Source organism: Diaporthe amygdali (genome assembly GCF_026229845.1).
Source record: "Diaporthe amygdali strain CAA958 chromosome Unknown NODE_9_length_1275696_cov_64_842800, whole genome shotgun sequence".
In the NCBI taxonomy this organism is placed as follows: domain Eukaryota; kingdom Fungi; phylum Ascomycota; class Sordariomycetes; order Diaporthales; family Diaporthaceae; genus Diaporthe; species Diaporthe amygdali.
Window position 1 is genome coordinate 876,662 of NW_026517029.1, and position 23,986 is coordinate 900,647.

Consider the following 23,986-nt stretch of genomic DNA (forward strand, 5'->3'; position numbering starts at 1 on the left):
TGACGGCGGATCTGACGTACTTCTCAACAGGCCTCGACTCTCCGGTGACCATCGACTCGTCGACCTCAGAGGATCCAGAGATAACTGTGCCATCTGTCGGTATCTTGGAATCAGGGAGAACCTTGAAGGTGTCTCCGTGCTGAAGGAGTCTGACGTCTACTTCGCGCTCCACATCTCCAACCAGAGTAGCAGTAGATGCTTGCAAGGACCGGATGGAGATGGACTCCACTGCTTTCTGACGGGCCAGCGCAGCAACATATCTCCCCACCATGATAAGAGTCACCAATAGGGTGCTCGTTTCGAAGAATTCGCCTGTCGAAAGCGGCTGACCAGCGACGAGGTAGCCGAAGGAAACGACTGAGAAGATGTAGGCGGCACTCGTGCTAAGGACGATGAGCAGATCCATCTCAATAACCCTCGAGAACACGAGTGCCTTGAGAGCCTTGGGATAGAATGGCCCAGCAATCAAAACCTGGACCAACGTTGCCAGTGCAAGGGACGCAGACCCATAGGCGAGTTCCCTTTCCGGCAGGGGAGCCCACGCCAGTACTAATACCGGAATAGTGAGAATGGCGGAGAGGATTGTACTCAATCCAACATTTCGAACATGCTTGCTGCCAGCGGCAAGACTCTGGTCGCCTCTAGGGGGTGCCAGGGTCATGGGGGTGTCCCATCCTTTTTCCAGCAGATCCCGAGCTCCTGTAACCTTAGAATCGAAAGCGACATTCACAACGTTCTTTCCAAGCACCGAAACATCCGTGACACCCAGTGGCCAGCTGTCATTGGCAAATTCAGCCGCGTCGCCTGGAATGATGATGTCGATGTTGGACCCCTTGTTAGTGACCTTCTCACATTTGAATTCAGTGGTCCTCTCGAGGTGTTTCATGACCTCGGCCACGGATCCTGTGTTCAGGTCCAGATCGAACTCGGCACGCGAGAGGACGAGGCTCGTCTTGAGGTTCTTGACTGAGGTGAGACTTGCGAGGGTGCGCTGGAGCTTCGTCTCGCATCCAGTACAGGTCATGCCAGATATACTAAGAATGACATGGTCTTTGCCCGAAATCCCACTCTCGAGGTCGGTCGAACTTTTCCCGCCCTGCCTTAGACCTTTGATATCTTTGGAACGGGTGCCCTCTATAGAAAGACGAGTGGTTGTTGCGATTGGCGCACAGCAGCCCTTGTCTGTACAGTCGTCCTTTTGGGGGTTTTGTCCCAAATCCTGGGCACATGCTTTTCCCTTGACTCTGGTCCGCATAGGTGAGGAACCCTTTGCGGCAGCGCCTGTGGCACAGCAGGAGTCGACTGATCTGCGGGAGACTGACGATGACCTTTTAGAGCACCGCTTCCTCTCCAGGGAGGATCTCTTGGGGGGTGGGCAGCACGATTCCTGGCCCATGGCCAGGAGGGCCCGACAGAGACAGCCGAGAGCCTCTAGCTTGGCTGCGTATTTCTGGCGAGTCGATTGACTGTGCTGCCGACATGGCTTCCCGTCTCGCCCTTTGTCACAGGCTCCCTTCGATGATGAGCCCGTGGTCTGCCCTCCGCACTCGCGAGCAGCAATGCGGTCCAGGCAGGACACGTCGCAGCACGGGTTGGTCTTGCCCTTGCAACAACTCGGATCCTTTGGGTCCTGCAGCGCAAGCTTAGCGTCATCACAGCAAGCGTCCTTGCAAGAGGCGTCTGAGACGACCTCCACGGCCTTCTCCTCATCACAGCAGGAATCCCCGCACGTGGCATCGAGGTCAGGCGCGTTGGTCTTTGAGGACTGGCCTCCGGCGCAACATCCATCCTCACAGGTGCCGTTGGATTTGGCTTCGGTTGTAGCCTTGGGCTGCTCATTGTCCTCGGCGCAGCAAGCATCCGCGCAGCTTGCCGCGCTCGGAGCTAGCGCTGGCTCGGGAGAAGCGGGCCTTTCGCCGGCACAACATCCCTTCTCGCAGGAGTCCTCGGAGACAGTGCCGCGCTCAGCATCGCAGCAATTGTCCGTCATGGTAGAGGTCTCTACGCCGACAGTGGAGGGGCCTCCATTCATGGGCTGATCCTGGGCGGCGGGCGGTATAGGCATAGGCTCTGGAGGCGCACAGCACCCAGATCCACAAGCCATGATGCAAGGCTCGGTTGTTAACTTATTTTGAGAGTATCTTAGTTTGCGTCGCTATGAATTCAAAGTGAGTGGTGTCAGAAGTCGAGACGGCAGATTGTCGGTGAGATAAGGTCAAGAGCTCTGGAAACTTTAGCGGCGGGTACATGTCACTTGGCAGTCGGTAGTGGTCCTTGACAACCCGAAACGAATCACGTTTGGCAATTCCAATCGATTCGACGGCGATCGCCGCACAGTTGCACAAAGCTACCTCAGTGAATGTGATCTATTTGATCAAAGAAGCAGCCGGGTAAAAAAAAAAAAATGAAGGATTCCAAAGCGCTATCGGTCGCTGCTGACCAACTCATCAATCTGCCACCCTGCTGTGTCCCGAGCCCAAGGCCAAAATCATTGTTCTGTTCATTACTCCCGAGGTCGGTTGCGATCAGCTCTTGCCATCTTGCACTCATTCCGAGTCTCATCCGACCAACAAGGAGTAGGATCGCCAAATGGTTCTCCCTTTGAAGTTTGTGTGGCTTGGGGTGCGCTGGCAGCGTTGTGTGCGACAAGAATGCTCGCCGGGATAGGGTACTTGTATTTTGAAGGATCATCTGCAAGCAGGTTGTCGGGAGTGACCCGTTGAAACGCGGTCCTGATCAGGTATTTCTTGAGGCACATGGCCACTGAGTCTTCGCCAGCAGCTGGCGAGGGGTTATAGGGACAGAGCCTCCAGTTGGAAGGAAGGCCGAGTGCGTATGCAGCCAGGCCACCCTGAACGCGTCAGCATAATTGAGTCGGGGGCTCTAGAATAACAGTACTTACCACTATGGGTGTTGAATAACTGGTGCCTGACCAGAGCTGAGGCCCGGGTTTTGTAAGGTCGTAGGAGCTGACATCTTGGCCTTGGGCGTAGAGAGAAATAGGGTTGTCTCCTCGACCAGGGCTCGTGAAAGACGATAATTGACCTTTCTTATTTGTAGCGCCGACCATTAGCATTGGACTATTTGCTGTCGCAAAATTCTTTGGGAATATTTGGTCGGCAAATGGAGGTGGGTCGTCGGGCTTCGTGGGATCCTGATAGGTGCCTGCATTACCTGCCGAAATAAGTACGGTGACTCCAAGTTGGTCCAGCTGTTTCAGCGTGTCCTCGAAGGTTGACATGATGATATCTGCTTTTGTACCAAGCTCTCTCCTCATCTGATCAAGGAGCCAATTCCCAGAGCACATCACCACTACAGCTTTGCCCGGGGGGTGAGCACCGCCATTCAACGAGGCTCGAACCTCGGCGACGACACGCTTGAGCGCCAGAATCTGTGCCTGTGGCGACATGATCGATTGTACGGGATCTCCGTTCTTCAACACGGTCTCGGAGATCTTGATGAGGAATAGATTGGCTTTGCGTGCAACACCAGTCTTGCAGCCGGCCGCGAAAATCGCGACCATAGTTCCGTGTCCATGGTACTTTTTGTCTGGTGTTACCAAAGCCGTGTCGTCCACTACGATATCTGGCGTTAGTCGATTCTGGCGCACGGGATGCATTTCAAGAGCCTCGCGGCGGTCTCAATACATCAGGAATCCCCGAAGACAGCGAGAAGCTACTCACTATTATCGGGTGGAAATGAGTAGCCATCCCGCACCTGATCATCGGTCAAAGGCTGCAAACGAACGAAACGTGGGACCAAGGCCGTATCAATCCTTCGTTGATCCAAGCATTGCTCCTCGGGGAATCGTTCAAGATTGAAACCACTGTCGAGGACGAAGATAGTAGTTCCCATACCTGAGGCTCTGTCAGAAATCCAGTTCCAACTCATTCTACTAACGAAGATAGAAGGAACACAGTTGGGGATGTCTTGAGCTAGCAAGCTTCTGATGAAGTCATATCCAAATTCGCCAAGGAATCATTGACCTTTTAGGAGTACTGACCATCAGAATTATCGTGGACATAACCTTGGTCGACAGGATTGGGATTGTTGACAGCGTATGGCGCAGAGAGCAGGGTCAGGTAGTCAAATGCGGAATGGTCCGTGATTATGGCGCGAGAGTTTGTGATATTGTTTCCGCTGACTGGGGCGCGCCAGGAGTGGCGGTCGTCTCGAACGTTGGGAAGGGCGCCGACGTGAAGCAGGTAGGCACAAAGGCCTAGAAGAATGAAATGAACAGACATATCTTATTTCAAAGGCTGATCCAAGTCAGTTTTGCTTTAGAGGCTTGGGGTGCAAGAATGACGATTTGCCGATGATGTCAACTCTTCTAGATCTGGATGAGGTCGAACTCTATTGTTGGGAAGGACAGGAGACTGCCCTGACGCACTGGTAGAGAGATCCAAGCCGGAGTTTTTGGTTTGGGAGGGATTGGTCAAGAGCTTAGAATGGGCTTGTCAAGGGGACGAAAAGCGTTTTCAGATGCGGCCTTCGCCCGGGTCCAGAGTAAAGCTTGGGTCGGGTTGGGTGCGTGAGCCACTTTATCCTTGCACCAAGACCGCCTGCATGGTACAGGATAAGTAATCGCAGGCTTGGTTAAGGAGGGCAAATACAGGGAAAAGTGTCAAATTTTAAAGTTTCATGGTTGTTATGAGGGATCGTGGCGCCAGTGGTGTCAACAGTCCTAATTTCTACAGCAAGCTAGTCGAGAACTCTGCAAACGCGTCTGCTGAACGGGGAATCTTAGGCCCCTTCCTCTAGACAAGAGCTCAGCTGTGCGTTTGTACCATGATATGCACCTCTTGCTTTTCCCTCGACACCCGTAACGGACATTCGTACCACAACATTTCAGCAGGACAGACTGATCACAATGTGAAGGCAAGTGGGACTTATGCTTCGATTGGACAGACCAAACAATCGATGAGGCCGAACGAACACGATTTCTTCGGATCCTCTAGATTTTGACGGATGAGGACGATCGCAATGCAACATCTAGAAGTATATCAGAGTTGGGAACGGTGGATAGAGTGACGGCATTTGCATTTGAAATCAAAGGAAGTCACGCAGTGCTTTGAATGCTGTATGTAAACATTCAAAGCTAACGTTTCTTTTGCGAGGAATTCTGCGAAGAGTTGAGATTGTCCTCGCACATATCAATTAAGGCATTTATGTAAAGAGCTCTTCTAACATCGCAATCCGTTGTATCCTTCCAAGCCAGCTAACCGCATTTTAGACTGGAGAAACTTTTCCCACTTTGAAGTCCATTTCCCTAATGTTTCCAATTATCAGTACTCTATTCCAAACACGAGCCATCTGGTTGGAGAGGCCCTTAGCTTTGAAACAAGCTCGATAGTGTCAATTTGTCCGGAACTCTTCGGCGCTGTGGCCAATCTTCGGGAGCCCAACCGCCAATGCCTGTTATATAGCAAGGCACCCCCGCACTCACTTGTCGATGGATAGGACATTAGTGTCGGCAACTCATCACGAGCAACTACGCCCACTGGGAGATATCTTAAGCCTCCTCCTTTGTGGCATCCCCGTGTGGATAATCGTACAGGGGGCAGTGAGATTACCGCTTCCAGGTGAGAACTCCTCTAGGTGATCCTGCTGGTGGAGCCAGATGCAGCCTAACCTGGATCTATGTGCTGGCAGTCTGGCCTACTTATATCCACTTGTGCTAGTCAAGCGGTCCTAAGCTGTGCTGCCGTGTCTTGCGTCCATCGTCGTGCCCCTCAGTTAGTAGACAGAGAGGTTTTAAAACATTCACGACCGCCCAGGTATTCCTGCTAGAGTTCTGCTTGTATTGCTCTTAAGACGACAGGTTACAACCGAAGCCTGTTGCCAAGCCTACTTTCTGACCAGCTTGAAGCACGTTGGTGCTTACTAAGGGGGCACAGCGGTGCTACCCAAGACCGTATATAAGCCGCATACTTCCGCAAGAGGTTCGTTTGCTGTGGATTTAGCCAGCGTCAATCTCCCAAATCGCCTCATTTTACAGCTCAGACTTTGGCCTCGGCTGGCGCATCAACCATGGACCCACCCACCACAGGGCATGTCACCACGAACGATGGTGTTCGTCTCTCATACACTCAGACTGGTCCAGCTTCGGGAGAAACCCTTCTGTTTATCCCCGGCTGGCGGCAGACCGCCGCTCAGTGGCACAAGCAAGTGTCCCACTTCCAAGGCTCCTACCGGGTCACGACATACGACTACCGCGGACATGGAGATTCAGAAAAGCCAAACTCGGGCTATCGCGTATACCGGTTTGCAGCAGACCTACTAGACCTTCTGACACAACTCAAGCTGCGACAGGTGCACATCGTGGCACACTCGATGGGCTGCTCCATCATCTGGGCATTCTTTGATATCTACCCAGCTCAGGCCCGGGACCTGTTCGCGAGCGTCGTGCTCGTGGACCAGTCGCCTTGCATGATAGCCGACCCCGCCTGGACACCCGAGCAGGCGAAGCAGCTGTCGGCCATCTTCTCGCCCAGCACGAGCTTCGAGCTGGGCAAGGACATGCGCCCGGCCACCGCGGGCCTGATCAAGGGCATGTTCACTGCGGCGGCTGACGCCAAGGATGTTGACTTCGCGCTGGAAAGGAGCAACCTGATGAGCGACGAGGCGGCGTCGGCACTGCTGCGCGACCATGCAGCCAAGGACTGGAGGGATTTGCTGCCGCGCCTGGATGTTCCGACTTTGGTCGTCGCCGCTGAGGGCAGCGTATTCCCTGCTGAAGGGGTGAGGTGGGTAAGTGAGCAGATCTCGGGAGCGAGGCTGGTCAACTTCGAAAAGGAGGAGGGTGGCAGCCATTTCATGTTCTATGAGAACCCAGATAAATTCAACGGCGCTGTTGAGGACTTCTTGAGGCGTGCTTAATGTGGCGAGTGGACACGAGGTTTCGCAATGTACAGAGCACGTTTAAAGCGCGATATAATGCCTCTGCAACGCAACTTATATTGCACCTTGGTGGGAGTATCATGGAAGGCACAAGATTTGTGGGTGTGATGCGAGAGGGATTTGCAAGTGAGGAGCAGGAACAGGGGCTCCTTAGCCCCTCCGTCGATTGCTGGGTTCGCGATGAAATCCCAGGGCGTCGTGATGGCAAGGATCTTTACGCTATCCACAATAGTTGGATCCAGTATGAGCCCAAAGCGGTGACTTACATGACTTACAATTGTATGAATCGCCTTGGTAGAGTACTCATGGAGTGCTGACAGGGGGTCAGACCTCTCTCTCGGTGGGCCGGAAAAGATTTCAATGCTTGAAGGGTCCTTTGTACTCCGAAACAAACATAGCTACATACGACATCGCTAGAAACATCGTAGCCCTGGAACCCATTCCCCACTGTGACACGCATTTGCAACAATAGCAAGCAGAAGATGCTGCCCAGGCGCAGTCAAGAAAGACTCTAGTGATGACAGACCTACTTCATCCGAAATCGGAAACCGCAACTTCACCTGGCGCACCGCACCGGTTTGTGATGAGTAGGCCCATACAGAATGCGTTGCGTACGTGGGCCCATGTAGGATACTCTGGAGGAGGGTTGAGTTGGGACGACTATGGAGCAATGATGACTCAGGCTTGCAGTATATGCATTTTTGCGATGGAGGTGTGTTCTTAGAAGTATTGAGTCCAAAGAAATCTCAAAATTTAGGCAGGGCAATCCTGATGTGAGACGTAGAGAGAGTGTGTAGTTGTATTGGCTGTCCTTTGGACGCACAAGAAGAGGTGGCGTTGAAGCCACAGCTGAGTGAGGCCCAGCTGTTCGGAGATAGCCGTGCAGGATGCACGTTGCTCAATCCAGGAGTGGTGACCACGAAAGGCATCCATTCTGGCGAATTTTCCGTGGCAGGCAATTCATTGACTCTCATCATTTGGAGATGCAAAATAAAAAAAGCAGGTAATTTTGCCATTCTACGTGATGGTCATGACTTGACGTCGTCGCCGTCCATCAAATGCAAATGCAGTCATTACGGCCGTGGCCTCTCGGGCCCGGTCTTTTCCGAATGTGGGCTGACTCGGCATCTGTCGACGTTGAAGAAAAGAGCGAGACAAGACGCGATGCGAAGCGAGTCGTGGCCCATCGCGTTGCGTCGCACATGTGAAAGGCTCTGCACTGCACTGCAACTATCAATGCGCATGTCGAAACGCCATGGTGGCTGATTGTTATCATCTATCGTGTATCCAGCGCAGCTCGCTTGGTGGAGTGTGGTGGAGCGAGGTGGCAGAGCTGAGTCAGGGGGGGAGGAAACGAGATAGATGGAAATGGATGGGATGCACCCTCGCAGCAAGCCTCGTGCTCATGATCTGGAAGTCGTCTGCGGAACTGGCCCTTGGCATAGGTAAGATGCTTGCGCATGAATAGCCCAGTGACGAGCGGTAGCTGTGCTGGTCTGGCGGTGGGAAGTCAAGCATGTCAAGGTCAGCTTATCTGGTAGTTATTAAGGGAGAGAGGGAAAATGAAGAGACTGTTGTCATTGTCAGGGCCAGACAGGGAAAAGCAGATTTGGTGGTGTCATGTCAGCCTTCCGCCCGAATTTGTTGTCGAGAATTCCCGAGCCAGGCCCGCCCGTAGGGCTGAAGGCGACCCGTTTCACTGTCGGGAGCGTGCGGGAAGGCCCAGGGGCGCCCCCACCCGCGGGCCACTCAGTGCCATTCCAGCTCTGGAAGCGCGACCTCGCGGCGCGAGATCCACCTCACCTCGTCCGTTTGTCGAGTCTCGACCTTGCTTGTCCCATGCACGTTTCCCGTCCGCGACCCATGCATTAAAGTTCCATCTTAACAGTTGATCACCCTATCTGGCCTGCTTCAACCGCGAAGCTGGCCCTGCCTCTGTTAACCAGCCACCTGCGAGTAACCGTCACCACCACAGCCTGACCGTCCCATACCATACGACATTGTCTGCCCACCATCCTAATCGCACCACCACATCCGTATCCATTTTTGTACAACCACCCCCTACCTAGCCCTCTCGATACCTTCACTCAGCGCATTCAACGCCTTGAACATCCAATCCACCGAAGACCGAGCTTGGGCCACCCTGCCCTTGCCATCCTGATCGGGCACGCCCAGGGTGACTTGCGGCTCGGAAGCCACCCGTCGAGCCATCGAGCCATCGAGCCGTCCTTGCTTGCGCCTCACTTGCCCATTCAAATATCAACAGAGCCCCCAATCTTGAATCTTGCCCCCGGAGAGTCTGCTGCACCATACTTAGACTCTTCGTCAACCATCCAACCAAGCTCTATCAGCCAAGTCGGCCTTATCGCCTCTTTGCAACACACCACCAACACTATCACAATGGACATGCTCAACATGGCTTCCATACCCATGAACATAGACGACCTTCCCAGCGAGGTGAGCTTTCTCACATTCCTGCCCCTAACACTTCTTGCAGCACAGCTAACAAGGCAACCCAAGATCCTCATGCAAATCCTCTCTCCCATGACAACCATCCAGCTCCTTCCGCTCGCCCGAGTGAACCGCCGCTTCCACGACCTGGCCATTCGCCTGATCCACACCCGCCTGACGAACGCAGCCTTCCTGCCAGAGCATGAGCTCATCCTCGAATGCTACCACCCCTCCGCAAAGATCTCTACACCCTACCTGCAGTGTAATTACCTCGGTACAGACGGCCTGAGCGGCTACGAGGAGGACCACCAGCTGAGCTTTGGCCAGTTTGGGCAACTCTACTCGCGCTTCAGGCCCGTCTTGCAGGAGGATAACCGCAGGTCAAGGTCGAGACATCCCAGCGTGAGTGGTGGTGCTGCTGAGGGTGACGACACTGCAACGGTGACGGTGGATCTTGACGATGGCGAGATGTTCAGCCAATTGTGCACAGTCACAAATATGGTCAAGAACTCGTCCAGGAGAGGCCTCTTCCTCTCTCACGTCAACATCAACGACGGCGTGGTGCGCGTGTTCAGGCGGTGGTTGCGACAGTGCCACAAGGGCGAGCTGAAGGAGCAGGACCAGATCCTGTGGACCGACCGGCAAAAGAACGTCGGGCTGCGCTTCAAGGTTCGCGAGAACGTTGGTGCGAGACCCGGCCCGGCGATCTGGACCCAGGCGGACGAGGACGAGGATCTCCCCGTGTCATACGAGCTGGAGTACCAGGAGGTTTTGGTCCGAACGGGCCAGCTGCTTCTCAAGGTGGAGAAGGCAGAGGACCAGGAAGTCCACAATACAGGTAAAGCAATCGTCATTGCATCTCTCTAAGGGGATAGACCGTCCAGAAGGGGATCATGGCTGCATCGTTTTGGCAGGATGGCCAGGCTCGAAAACAGTCACGCATTGAGTTTGGGGCAAGGCTCTTTGCGCGCTGTGCACGGCACTGCACCTCCGTCAAAACGAGCAGAACTGCAATACAGTCCGGCTCAAGGAGACCGACGTCGACGACACCACAAGGATGATGCCGCCTCTAGGCCTATAAACCTGAACCATCGCCATGAGAACGAAATGGACGAAATTAAGGATATTGATGATCATGATTACTCACATTCTCTTCCAGATCTCGGTTTTGTGCGCGAAACCGGCAGCAAAGTCCCCTGCAAGGGCCAACAGATGTACTTCTGGATGCCACCCGCGAATACCTACGACCGACAACTTTGGGGTGGATCGGCGCCTTCTATCTGGGTAGGTGGCGCCTGAATGACTTCTTCGAAATGTTTTTCATCAACACAATATCACCCACGAGAGATTAGTCACGGACCACCGAACGTGCACTCTCGCCCTCGATCGCCACTCCAGAATCGCAACGGGTCGCTCTCAGCCGTCCGAAAACCTCGTCGCACGAACACGGACGAAAACCAGACATCCCGATATTCATCCGAAGAAAGCGAAACGGAAACAGGCTAGAGTCGCCAGGCAAAACCTGAAGGTTTTGACATCGAGGAAGTGGAGCCAAGATTAGATTGACTTCACCAGGGTGTCCTCGCGGACCTGTGGACGCAACCCGCCCCTTGCAGCCCGCTGAGAAAACCTTATTTCGGGACAGGTCCTGCTGCAACGTCGCGGCCGTCCCTCATACCCATAGATCTGTCATGCCTTGGGGCACGAAACTCCAATCAAGGAGGATTTTATCCGTGAACAGACCAATGAGTGGGCAATACATAAGATAGTTTTCAAATTCCCCGAACGTTGGGACTCAACTGCGCCTGCAGGATTGCAGCGCCGCGTTGTATTCCTGCAAAGAGTTCGGAAGGAATAGTCTGCGAGGTTCTTTCAGTGGCGAATTTTGGTACGGACTGGGGGCAAACATAGACATTAAAGCGCATGCTACCTACCACAGACCAGGGGCAGTGCTAGACACAACTAGAGTGCCGGTTATCCAGTTCTGGAAGAATATTGGGTGCACATAGACTTAGGAGAACATAGATTCCAAACTACTATTCAAACAAGATGCCAGACATTCAGACCTTCCCCCAACAACTGAGAAAGTCAAACCACTCAAGGCAAGCCATATCTCCATTGGTCCTGCCAAGGGTAGCTTACCTTGTCGCCGCAGCATACTAGTATGCCCGAGTATCTCGTCGAAGTGATGGTAAACTTTATGTGATCTCCGCTTGAAACGCTTCGTTCGCCACAGGAGTATGTCAATGAAGTCCGGGAATGGAAATCCAAGTCCGAGCCTATTTTAAATAAGCACGGACAAGGCCAGTCTTCTCGCAACGACTGATAAATTCGAAAGATTGGGTTTGTTATCGTTCATTGCGACAGGAGACAGAACCACTCTTTCTATAGTGGCCCGAGAGAGCCCACACACTACAAATGGGTTGGTAAGTGTAGTGACGAGGAAGCGGCCTCACTGAGTGACAAGCTGTAAACATTCACCAAATCTCTGTCAAAGACCGAAGTCAATCAATTACGGCTTTCCCAAATAGCGGGCGTGGAGAGAGGACCACGAGACGAGGACGTTGCAAAACAGGATCAGGCCATGCAAGCTAGGTTCACGAGCCAGAGCGACCGTTGGTTTCTGAGACTCGGAGCGTCGCTCTTTTGTTTCCCCATCTATGAAAAGCTATTTTTTGAATGTTTTGAATGTTTATGGGACGAATGATATCCCATGCCCTTCTAGAACGTCTGGGGAAATAAATTAAATACATCGGCTTTGTGGAGAAGAATAGTTCATGCATGTGAGCACTGTCTGATTCTGTCATACAAATTGCGGTGGAATGAGACCTATACAATTCATTGAGTCATCCCAAATTGCATATGCAGACATATCACAGTTATAGCGAAACCAAGAATGTAATCGATAAAGAGCAAATTGTCTGCGTTCCAAGTAGAAGTATCTCGCGTGTGAGCACCCTTCGTCCTCCTCCTCGATCTTCAAATGATCGGTACCTTTCAGTGAACTTACTATTGATCCCGCAGCTCGTTGATACTTGAGAATATCTTAGCTCGTAGACCAACCAGCCAGGGATGCAACGCAGCGAAATAGTCACAGACAATGACATGGGGCACTTCTAAGGCTGTCACTTGTGGTTGGGCAATTTCTGTTCCGTTACGAAACGCCTGAGCAGCTCGCTAATACCTTCTCTGTTACCCTCAGCACCTCCATCGAGTGTGTCAAATACACAGCTGTAGCTCATCGGACCTGCGTGCGAATCGTGGCCGTCGGAACACACGATCGTGTAGTCTTCCAAATCGGAAACAGCCTCGGAGATTAAGGAGACCTTGGGCTCGGTAAATAGCTCTTGCGAGATGGTATTGTGGCCGGCTTCTTCAGCAGGTAACTGCAGAAGATACGGCTCGTGAGACGCATCTGGATGCAGGTCGCCGTCAAGGATGTAGATGCCGACGGACGAAAGGCCTCGAAGGAGTATAGCAAAAGCCGAGATCATTAGGAGCAGCCTGGCCAATTGGTCAATCGAGTCCCGAGCAGTGTGGAGGAGAATACGGGCTGTTCGAGGTTGACTAGGTGTCGTCCTGGCGCTCGGTTCCTCTCAGAGTGAGGCTCTTTGAAAGCCGGGAATTGCAATAGTGTTGCGCAGAAATCTAAGCCTACATGCGCAATCAACGTATAAGAATCCTATACGTCTCAGTATAGGCAACAGTAATCTCCGAGGTGTTCCATCCTGACTATGTCGATGCAACGTGCGCTCTACAGCACAACGCCACCCCGATGCAATAACTTCCTTGATGCAGTAATTCCAATCGTTGTGCGTCTCGGCAAATGGCTATGTGAAGGAGTTCTCAATACAGCTCGATCCAATCTATGTTCTACAAACAGCTCGGTCTGTTTGCACACGTGCATGTTTACACATGCGCAGTATTTTATCTGCAACTTGGGACGGGCACTCTGGTGCCATCTCGAGCACAGGCAGTCTGTCGGCCTATATGAGGCGCCTAGCTCCCAGTGGGAGATGGGATCGCGAACTTAAGTCGAACTGCCGGCCGTCCGAGCGAGGACGATCGCCACGCACATGTCTTTGATCTGTTCTTCTGGACCGAAAACAAATTGCATCTGACAGCTCGCCGTTCGTCTGGCTCGGGATGTGCACGTTCATTACGTACCTAGGTACTGGGTCACATCTGGCGATGGCTTTTGGGCCGGGGCTGGGGCTGGGGCCCGTTTATTTGAGGGCAGGACTGGATGGCCACCAACTCATCACTTTTGAGTTTGCACCTGGGACGCGCTCCCGGGACGCCTGCATGCTTGGCTGCATCGGCTGGTCGTCGTCGAGGCCGGTCACGGGGTTTGACGAGCCTTGTTGGTGCAGGAAGGTGATATTAGTCTCCTTTCCTCTATAACCCCCACACTGTTTCTTCCAAATACACGTAACTGACACTGTCACACCGCCCCGGAGCCGTTGGCCCTTGGCTGGCCGTAGTCTTGCTCGGAGGAAAGCTCTTGTTTGGTTGATATGTGGGCGGTATATATGTCTTTTTTGGAGAAACTAATGCGCCGTCAAGCCGTTTTGACGTTTCTTGTTGCATTAGAGCCGACGATCTCGGTGACTAGTGGCAACGCTCGCGCACCCACCTATTGGTTGCGGACTAAGTGGGCGTTTTGTGTACACATTTAGTGTGGCTCACGTATAAAGGGTGTGATAGTATGATCGCCGTTACAAAGGCTAAGCTAGAGCCTTTTCAGTGCAGTAGGTATGCAAAGTGATATCTTTGACTGCGACGGGTCCTGCCGCACAAACACTTATTTGACGTTGTTTATAAGGTGTTAAGGGAGGGAGCCGTGAGGGGTAATTAGTGTTTCTTCACCAAAAGCCGCATTCATTTTGACTTCTCGATCCGAGTTGTCATTACGATGCCGAAATTTAGATACAGAAGGGTTGAGGCCGTGAAGAGAGGTGTTGTTGATTACATACTATTCAGGTCTACAATTATCAGGCAAAATTGAAGAGTGACGAACATGGTCCGATGCGTATTGAGGAAACCTTTAATATAATTGGAACGGACTCTCTCGGATTGGTAATGGTATTGAAGAGGACGATGCTTCTTGGGCAAAGACGTTCCTGTGGCCAAGACTTCGAATCAAATATTCGAATCTAGCCATGGAACAAGTTAGAATCGTTCCTTACCAACCCATCCCATACCTGCTGGGCTTGGGCCGAAGTCCGTCCATTTAACGCTACGTGCTGATAGTTTAGCTGATAGTGCCTGTCTGGCCGGACCGGACCATTGCTTGAGGCCAGCCGGAATGGATACGATCCAGATGCAGATGGAAGACACTGATGAGCCAATCGCGACTGGCAGCGCAGCGAAGAGATGGAAACAGGATTGTTTCCTGTGGCGTTGGCTGGAATTGGACGTTGCAGCTTTTCTGCATAATAGCGGCGCTCCGTCAGATGGTCCGAGGGTGTGCAAATTGTTCGGATGGTGCGGTGCTAAAGGTCTGAGTGTTACACATTCGGTGGCTGCGTTGGCGGTTGAGGAGGTGTTCGGACGATGAGAATAGCTGACGGCTTGGCCTGGCCGCCACGGAGCTTGGTCTCACACCTCTAGCGAAGCCACTGATCTCGTAAAGTTTGTTAAAGCGACGAAGCAATTCAGCCTGATCACTGGTCTACTCCTTCAGGCCCTGGATCATGAGGTTCCCGGCCGGATAGCGAAAGAGAGACCGGCAGGACGGGGCCGAGAGCGCGTGCCTGGAGATCTGCAGCCAGCATCCGGCTGCCAAGTGACAGCCATGTGCAGGGAGCGGATCTAGCTTTGAAGAGCCCTAGTCTATATGCACGGGAGTTTCGGCTTGACCAAGCCGTGCTGTACCTAGGTGTGCAGGACTATGCCTTGTTTTCTCTCGGTGAGAGAGGGCCAGGACCATTCTGTCCAGTTCATCCTCCGAGTCTGACAGCGTGGACAGCGTGGATTGGAGAAGTCGAAACGGAAACGAAGAGGGAAAAAGGCAAAAGGGCACACAGACAACGGCAGTCGTGAGATACGCTCACGATCTTTTCCAAGGTTTGCGCTGTTGTTTGCACTTCTGTCTTTGGCAGGTCTTGGCCAAATGGCTGGGATGGACATCGACTAACATCGATGAGTGTGCAAGACGAAAAATGAGGCTGGCTCAAGAGTCAAGACCAGAGATACTCCACTCCGGGGGTCGCCCCCAATTGTCCACTCGGAGGATTCCTGTCACCTCGGACGCCCTTACCGAGAAGCTTTGATCCCTGGGCGGCATGTCAGCCCCACATGTTGCCTCTGGGCCCTCCGGCCCTGTGTCAGAGGTCGAGGTCATTGTCACAGGACCCCTGCCGTCTCTGTCTTGGTCTGCGTCGATTTGCCCTGCTTGACGTGACCACCAGTGATCGATGACTCGGCGAGATGGCAATCTTGGCCTCGGCTGCATGCCTAGGTGCTAGGCTGGTAGCCAAAGGCCAGCTCGTCTTCCCATTGCCACTATTTCATGGTCGTTACATTACATTGCAGCTAGCAGCTAGCAGCTAGCAGTTCACTGGCCTGCTGGCCGGCCGTTGATCACCCCTCACCGCGACGACGGGCCAACGTCAAGCTTGTTTCAGCCGCATGAGAGGCCCGAGCACTGTCACCTGCAAGACACGCCCGTGGCACAAATGCCAAGAGCCAAACTCTTCTCGGTGATCTCAAGTGTGCCTGCTCTCATGAGTCGGGAACAAGGGGTTCAGGAGGCAGGGGACAACCAGGGGACAGCCAGGGTGAGGCACACGACGTTGTCCATCAGGGGCCCATGTCCATCATCCATCAGGGGTCCGTCCATGTCCTTACACCCACCTTGGCCGTACACCCTCGTCCACGCCCGCAGTCTTCGAGGCAGCGATTGACAGACAGGCTGTGTGACTGACAGACTGACAGACGGAAGGGCTCCACACCGTTCGTCAAGAACGTCACTCCGCCCGTTCCGCGGCTGGTTCTGTCCTGAGCTCCGCTCCCACCCGGTGCAGAGGGGGCCACTACCACCACCTCCTCCTCCTCCACCAGCTCGCCTGCATGTTGCGTGTGCAACAAGGTTGCGCTTCAGCAACGGCCCGTCCGTCACTTTCTTCGTTTGGTCGTCCTTGCCCAGGCCCACACATGGCCCCTCTTTCCATGTGTCTGCCCTAGTCGGCATGTGGCGGCAAGTCTCATCTCATCTCGTCCCATCTCCTTCAGCCTATCTGTCCCGCTACCTGAGGGCACGGCCATAAGTCTACATGAACTATTCAAACCAAACCAATGCAATGCATATTGGGAAGAAAAACGACTAGGATGGTCTGGACGACGCCCTACGTCCCACACCTGCACGTTCTCTTCTTCCGCCCGACCCGCAATAATCTTATAACACCAACGCCTTGACCACCCGGGCAGCCACCCGCACCCGTTGCGTCAATGCCCGTTTCACTGCAGGCCAGTCTGCCTGAGAAGCCGGCCGTGTTCTAACACGAATACTTACTCTGCTGCCTTCTGGTGTCACCTAGCAAAGCCTACTGTTGCTTCGTTGCTACCCTCTACTTTCTTTCAACCCATGCCTTATCTCTTGGGTCCCTTTGCTTCATCTTGAACCGTTGACCGGGCCGTCGACGTGGTTGCTGCTGGCGGCACTTTCTCTTATTTAATTTTGTAATCTCGAGATACCCAAGAACGTCGCCGTTCTCATCGCCGCTCATCATGGATCATGAGGGGGATGATCTGCGGGATCTGTCGTATCTGGCCAACGCGGATGTAAAGCTGGGTCTGAACGAGCGGGACAGCAGAGTAATCAAGCAGAAGCCAGATACGAGAGAGTCATTAGCAGAGTCTTTCGCCGAATCCGCAGTACTACCTCGGGAATCCGCATATGGACCTCCACCGCCAGTACCGGCAAAAGACAGTATCTATATCAAGCGCAAAGTCGACTATGCCGGGGACGAGGGAAGCCGACCTGGAGCAAGCCAAGGGAAGACGGACGCAAGGGCGGTAGAAGACGAACAACAAGAAGAAAGTGGTGACAATATTGATCTGGCGAGATGGACTTCGGCCACATCGGCGGCCATACCGATAGGGATCACTGCTTCAACATTAAATATATTTCCGACGAAACCGAAAGACACAACGCCTACGCCTCACCCTTTAGGAATGTCGCCGCCAGAATTGACCAGACCGGCTTCACCACAAGTTTCGATTCCAGCGCCGACGAGGCCGGCAAGGCCATCCTCGCTACGTCTGTCCTCCTTGACACGGGATGGGCCGCTTACGACGGACAGGGTGGTCATCGTCGACTCGAGCAGGCCGTCTACCGCAAGGTCCAATCGGTCTCAGCTCAAGACCTCATATACGACGTACAGTACCTCGACAACAGGAAAGGGTGGTCGGATCAAGTATGGGCGAGGGAAGTATGCCACTACAGAGTTGATTCCACAGCCCAGTGATGACCCTGACGATCCCCTGGTAAGTCCGTTGCCGTGAGTAAGGACCGAGCCCTACTGACGTCAAACAGAGCTGGTCGATTTTAAAGAAAGAGCTCAACCTGTATGCTCTGCTGACGACTGTGGCCATTTGCAACGTCATGAAGACAGCATTGATCAGCGTGAACGAGGATTTGGCGCGACAGTACTCTGTTTCTTACACAGCTGTGGCAGCACTTACAGGCGTGCCACTCATGCTCTCGGCCATTACGGGACTGGCGAGCTCCATTGCCGCCAGAATATGGGGAAGGAGACCAGTTATTTTGGCATCTATGGTCGTATTATTCATCGGTTTGGTGTGGAACACCAGGGTGACCACAAGTTACGGACAATTTATGGCAGCTAGGATCTTTCAGGGTTTCGGCTGGGGCGCCTTCGATACTTTGGTGGTTGGGTCAATCATCGACACCTACTTTGTAAGACCTCGCGAACTCAGTCCTCTTCTCCCTGTTTCTAACAAAACACACACAGGAACATGAACGCTCCACCAAACTTGCCACTCATCGTATCGTCTCAGTGGCGACCCTCTGGGGCCCACCTCTAATTGGAGGAGTCACCTCCCAGACCAAAGCCGGCTTCAGCCTGCAGTTCGAAATTCTCGCCGTCTTCCAGATCGTCTCAATCCCCTTGCTTGTGCTGGGCGCTCCCGAGACCATGTTCGACCGCACAAACGCGATGCTCAGGACGCCCACGACGGGATGGTCTACCGCTGCGGGGAGCAAGTTCCCTCTATGGGCGAGGAGGAGATTCAGCAAGCAGACAGTCATCAATTATGTCAAGACGGTCGCCAGGCCCGTGTCGTACCACGGGCCCTCGGAGGGTGTCATCAGCAGGGACGTTCTCCTCCAAGCGCCCCGCGCGATGGCCGCACCGACGACCGTCCTCGCCTTCATGGCCTCATTCCTGCCCTACGCCCTACTTTGGGGCTTCTCTGCCTCCCTTTCGGGCCTATTCGTGCCCGCGCCCGCCTCGCTTTCCCCAGCGACCATCGGGCCCCTCCTTGCATTTCCTTTCACTCTCTCCACAACCGCCGTCGCGGTTTTCGGGCTGTGGCCGTCATGGTCTAACACGATGACGGCCTTCAAGACCCGATCAACTCATATCTATGTCCTCGGCGCCGGTTCGGCGCTATCCTTTATCGGGATTCTAGGCTTCGGCCTCTACGTTTCTAATAATAATGCTTCTACCCTCCGCTTCTCAGCGGTCAGTTTTCTCCTGGGCCTCCTTGCAGCGGGGGCCTACATCCTCGATGCGCCAGCGAAGCCCCTTCTCAAGCGCTCCGCTCAGTTCACCTCGCCGAACCTGGCCATCTCGTTGCGCAGCATCGCGGATATGGACGCCGGGCTGACTGTCTGGCGGGCCCTATTCGCGGGCATCTTCGCCATGGCGATTCCCTCCGCCATTGTGGGGCCATCCTCCGCCGCCGGGCTGAAGGGCACCGGGATCGGCGTCTCTGTGGTGCAAGTCCTCGTGGCAGCCGCTCTGGCTGCTGTGTGGTGGATGTATGAGGAGAATATTCGCAAGTTGGACGGGAGGACGATGGCATGCAGGGTTGACTTAACCTTTTTGAACAACCGGGCGAGCATGCAGGGGAGCTTTTTCGAGACGGAGGACTGAGTCTATCTTTCACTTCATTCGCTCGTTTATTAGGGGGATACAATTGAGGTTGCACGTTGAAAACTTATGATACCAAGAACTATATACATACGTTTCTGTGGGTTGCGGGTCACAGCGATCTTTGAATACAAAGTATTGGATAGTATATAATCAACTCTCCCAAACTTTCTTCAAGTTTTAAGCAAAACCTGCAATTTGGGCACTCAATCAATGTTCTCCATTTAGTAAAAGAGCTATCGAATTAGCAAAAATGTTTCGAAGGGGTACGAGATAGTCTTCACGAATACCCTTTTTTCCATTTTTTTTTTTTTCCAATGATAGTCTGTGAATTTGAATCGAGATGCTTGGGGTATCTCATCGGATTGTTCATACTTGAATTACTTGCAGTCCTAGAGGCTCCTTCTAATTGGGGTCTCTAGTCACCCATCCGCTACGATAACGATCTCAGAACAGAAGCAAATACTGTCTAGCATTTGGTATTATCCAAATAGAACTAATCCACTTCTGCGAGCCACTTAGCCCATCGCATTGTCACAGTTCTTAGCGGTTGACAAGCTATTTCAAGAAATTTATGCGAGCTAAGAGGACAGCCATTGCCGGATACTATTCCAGAAGAAAAGAAAAATGCAGCATCGGCCCGAAAGTCTGGCCAGCAAGATCGAACATTTCCCATTGATGCATCAATATGCATCAACATGTACCAATAGCCGAATTGTCATACTACCGTGATTCATCTCCTTCCCAATGGTGATATTGGTCTTTCCCAGAACAGAGCTACTCAGATGAGACATGTCTCGGCAGCCATGCATGAGCTCTCATGTTTCTAAACGGAGATCTGATTGATAGCGCATTTAGTGAGGCTCAACTAAGCTTCAATCTCACGCATTACCATGGATCCTTGCCAAGCTGTTTCGGTGAACTCAATCGAGGTGCTAATGAATAGACTTCCGGGATCACGACGTCGTGACCCACAAGAGGACGACACGTGCTGAGTGGACGACGAGCGACTCTTCCCAAAATTACACAATGGTTCAGAATTGACCATCAGATAGGCTTTGATCTGATACTGCTCAGCGTGGTGTAATGAACAACCATTTGCATGTGTTAATTGTCTAGCTATCACTTTCCCCGTCCAAGTGTGGGGAACTTCGTCTTGCGCAAGTCATATTCAAGAGTCTCTAAAGAGAGATTGAATGAACATCATAAAAGGCTGCTCTTTGTCTTTTAAATAGATAGCACTCTCCTGTACACCTGGTGTCAATCAATGTCGATTCACACTGAACTCAGCGATATGCGCGGGCAACATCAAAACCCCGAACATTATCTCTGATTCCTATTCATTTTATTACCAATGTCCCAAGGAAATCGCTTCTGTCATTCTTTAGCTTGATGAAGCGCTCAATCTTCGAAATGGTGCATGAATAATTATTTCCAAAATGCCACATAGCTGCCAGATGGGGGCGCGAATGCGTTCAAACTGCTTGTGACAGGGCGCACATATGCGCCCAAGCTCTTGAGATCGCTTGTTGGCATTGACCTTGGAGTCCGCGTCTACCTAGACAATTTGCAAGCATGGAAGCTTTCCATGTGTGGGCGACATTTGCATGAGAGATAGCGAAATCCCGCAAGCTCTTGGTCCAAGGACTAGGCTCCCAGCATGCAACTTCCTCGCTTTTCTTCCTTGATTATATGGAAACGTGATTGAAGCAACAGATGTGAATGTCTTGCGTTATGAGTTAAGAGGTGTCGGTGAACCACGCCGTATAAATTATAAAAGGTACCCAGATGTTCGTAGTCGCCAACTTGGAACAGTCACGCTTCGGCCAAATTTGCCACACTTACTGTCCCTGAAAGGTGATGGGAATATCTGGTCATGACCTTGAATTTACTGCAAATAGCTAGTGCCAGAGAATCTATAGTAGACAGGGCAGTAAAAGATTGGCCCTCCTCCTCCCCGCACATTTCCCCAGCTTTGCTCCCCCAGATTGGGAAACATGCGGGGAAAGCTTGATGGCGGAGATTTGGAGCAATTGAATGGAACAAGGAAGGTTAGGGGGAACCTGGGGTACTGCACAATCTGATAGAGCCGGAGAAATGTCTTTGATCATTTTCCATCAATAACAGAAGAGAATTGGACTTATCTCCTGCAGCTACGGGTCCGAGGCGTCGAGCCAAGACGGTTAATGGAGCTGGCCCGGCCCATATGACAACATTTTCTAAGAGGGTTAAAGTGACGACTCTATTTCATGAACTACTGCAAAAGAAGTTCGATGACCAACCCCTCGAAGAGTCGACATGTCACGGAGGGATTTTGCCTCGGGTCGTCTTGATAGGCGGGATCTTGCTTCGTCAAATTCCCGTTGCTAAGATTCCGTTGGCTGACCACTGCAGGGTATTTGCAGACGATCCTTGATTATCTATGGGGAAACCGACGATGCAGCCCATACCAGGTATTTGGAGTCGGATGGGGTATGGGCAACATGCGTTTACCCACGATGTGACCACGTTCCTGGCTGATCTCGTTCGGCCCAGACCTATGAGTGCAACATCTCTACCAAATACAAAAAGATAGCTCTCGACCCGATAATCTAGTTCACCTCATCCTCACCGTCCTTGCCCAGGTGACCAATCTGGTGACAATCAGTGACAATATCTTTTCTGGGCCTCAGACGACTACACCAACATGAAGCTCGCCACCGTGACAGCCGTCTTCACAGCGGCCGTCCTCGCGGCAGCCAGCAATATCGCCCTGCCTGCAGGTGTCCCCCGGTCGATCCTGGAATTTAGAGAAAAACACCCATACAAGCCGTCGAAGCCCTCAGGAAATCATGGCAAGAGACGCGTCGTAACGATCCGGTCCAGTCGCAACGACACAGATGACGTCTCCTCAGACTTCAAACAGGCCCTCCAGCGCGCCAACCATGGAGGAACGCTCTATTTGCCAGCCAACGAGACCTTCATCATCGGCCAGCCCTTGGACCTGACCTTCCTCGATGACGTCTATGTTCATCTTGACGGGGAGATCAAGTTCACCAATGACACTCCTTACTGGCAGAGCGTTGCCTTTACGCACCCATTTCAGAAGACGATTATGTTCTGGAAATGGGGTGGCAAGAATATCAAAATCTACGGCGAGGGTACTCTGAATGGCAATGGGCAGAGATGGTGGAAGTAGGTGCTCATCTCCAAGGCCATATCACCCGTAATGCCTGATTCGAAAATTCAAAAAATTTCCAGAAAAAGGAGGCTCTTGCGGCGAGTGGTTTTCCACATTTGCTAACGAACAAATGAATAGTGAGTTTGCTGGACTGGAGGTTCTCGACCCCAGTAATACGTACCTTCGTCCCGTGCTATTCTATGCCCAGAACGCCACTGGTCTCTCCATCGAGGGAATTCACATGAAGGACTCGCCATGCTGGACGAACTTTGTGGTGACTTGTAAGTTATCTCCTTGCAGTATCATATAGCTGGTCGGGGCCGGGGGGGGGGGAGACCCGCCGATGTGATCAGTTAGTTTCATCATCGACCTGCAGGCTGACGACAGGGACAACAGCGTCAGAAGTATCATACAGCGATGTGATTATCACCGCCGAATCCAACAATGCCAGCGCCCTGCCAAAGAACACCGACTTCTTTGACTCGCTCAACGTGGAGCACTTGACGGTCGAGCGGACGTGGGTGAACATTGGCGACGACTGCTTCAGCCCCAAGTCCAATGCGACTGACGTGCATGTCGACACAATGTACTGCAACGGCACTCACGGCCAGTCCATGGGATCCATCGGGCAGTACGCCGGCGAGAAGTCCATTATCGAGGACGTCGTCATCGAAAACATCTGGATGCTGAACGGCCAGTTCGGCGCGCGCCTCAAGTCCTGGGCTGGACCTGATGTTGGATATGGATATATCAACAATGTTACGTTCAGGAACTTTTGGAACGCGAATAATGAGTACGCGGCGTACCTGGATTCTTGCTATTTCAATGTGAGTGTTTCCCCCTCAACTACCATCTGCTGCCAGCTTGTGATGAGCAGCCTCGCTGACAGCGCGCACAACGGCAGATCAACGCAACGACATGTGCGGCGTACCCTTCACAGGTGAACGTAACAAACGTCCATTTCGAAAACTTCTCGGGCTACACGTCCGGGAAGTATGGACGAGCGGTCGCTTCCTTGACATGCAGTTCCAACCCGAACGCGATCTGCGAGAACATCACCTTCAAGAACTTCACCGTGACATCGCCATGCGGCAATGGAACTGCCACTAACGCAGTGGTCATATGCGACAACATCAGAGGAGACGTCGGGGTAGACTGCGTCAGCTCGAACAGCACGGAAGCGATCGCGGCCAAGGCAGATAAATGCAGTGTGCCATTGGCGACATTACCGGAGGCTACGCCGTGGGTGAGATAGCAGCCGTGAAGATGACTTGATCTAATGATGGATCTGGGTGCATTTAACCTTTCTAGAAAGAGGATTTGCGATTCCAAATCTCGTGATAGACTCGAGGGG

General features: G+C 52.7%; 5 protein-coding genes across 5 annotated transcripts; 4 read left to right on the plus strand and 1 right to left on the minus strand.

Annotated features, from left to right (window-relative positions):
* Nucleotides 1–6,030: 6,030 nt before the first annotated feature.
* J7T55_013087 (uncharacterized protein) lies at nt 6,031–6,879 on the plus strand (the record flags this gene model as incomplete). The annotated part of the gene is made up of 1 exon (XM_053141740.1): nt 6,031–6,879. One exon carries the CDS (start codon nt 6,031–6,033, stop codon nt 6,877–6,879), a length of 849 nt encoding a protein of 282 aa, XP_052995432.1.
* Nucleotides 6,880–9,300: 2,421 nt separating this feature from the next.
* Nucleotides 9,301–10,877, plus strand: J7T55_013088 (uncharacterized protein; the record flags this gene model as incomplete). Its single annotated transcript, XM_053141742.1, has 4 exons — nt 9,301–9,357; nt 9,421–10,189; nt 10,511–10,635; nt 10,704–10,877. The coding sequence occupies 4 exons, from the start codon at nt 9,301–9,303 to the stop codon at nt 10,875–10,877; spliced, it is 1,125 nt and encodes a 374-aa protein (XP_052995433.1).
* A 1,599-nt stretch (nt 10,878–12,476) lies between these two features.
* J7T55_013089 (uncharacterized protein) lies at nt 12,477–12,845 on the minus strand (the record flags this gene model as incomplete). Its single annotated transcript, XM_053141743.1, has 1 exon — nt 12,477–12,845. One exon carries the CDS (start codon nt 12,843–12,845, stop codon nt 12,477–12,479), a length of 369 nt encoding a protein of 122 aa, XP_052995434.1.
* Nucleotides 12,846–17,082: 4,237 nt separating this feature from the next.
* On the plus strand, nt 17,083–19,475 carry J7T55_013090 (uncharacterized protein; the record flags this gene model as incomplete). Its single annotated transcript, XM_053141744.1, has 5 exons — nt 17,083–17,304; nt 17,421–17,761; nt 17,820–17,841; nt 17,909–18,274; nt 18,330–19,475. 5 exons carry the CDS (start codon nt 17,083–17,085, stop codon nt 19,473–19,475), a joined length of 2,097 nt encoding a protein of 698 aa, XP_052995435.1.
* Nucleotides 19,476–22,158: 2,683 nt separating this feature from the next.
* On the plus strand, nt 22,159–23,887 carry J7T55_013091 (glycoside hydrolase family 28; the record flags this gene model as incomplete). The annotated part of the gene is made up of 4 exons (XM_053141745.1): nt 22,159–22,646; nt 22,771–22,913; nt 23,029–23,459; nt 23,537–23,887. The coding sequence occupies 4 exons, from the start codon at nt 22,159–22,161 to the stop codon at nt 23,885–23,887; spliced, it is 1,413 nt and encodes a 470-aa protein (XP_052995436.1).
* Between the last annotated feature and the right edge of the window lie 99 nt (nt 23,888–23,986).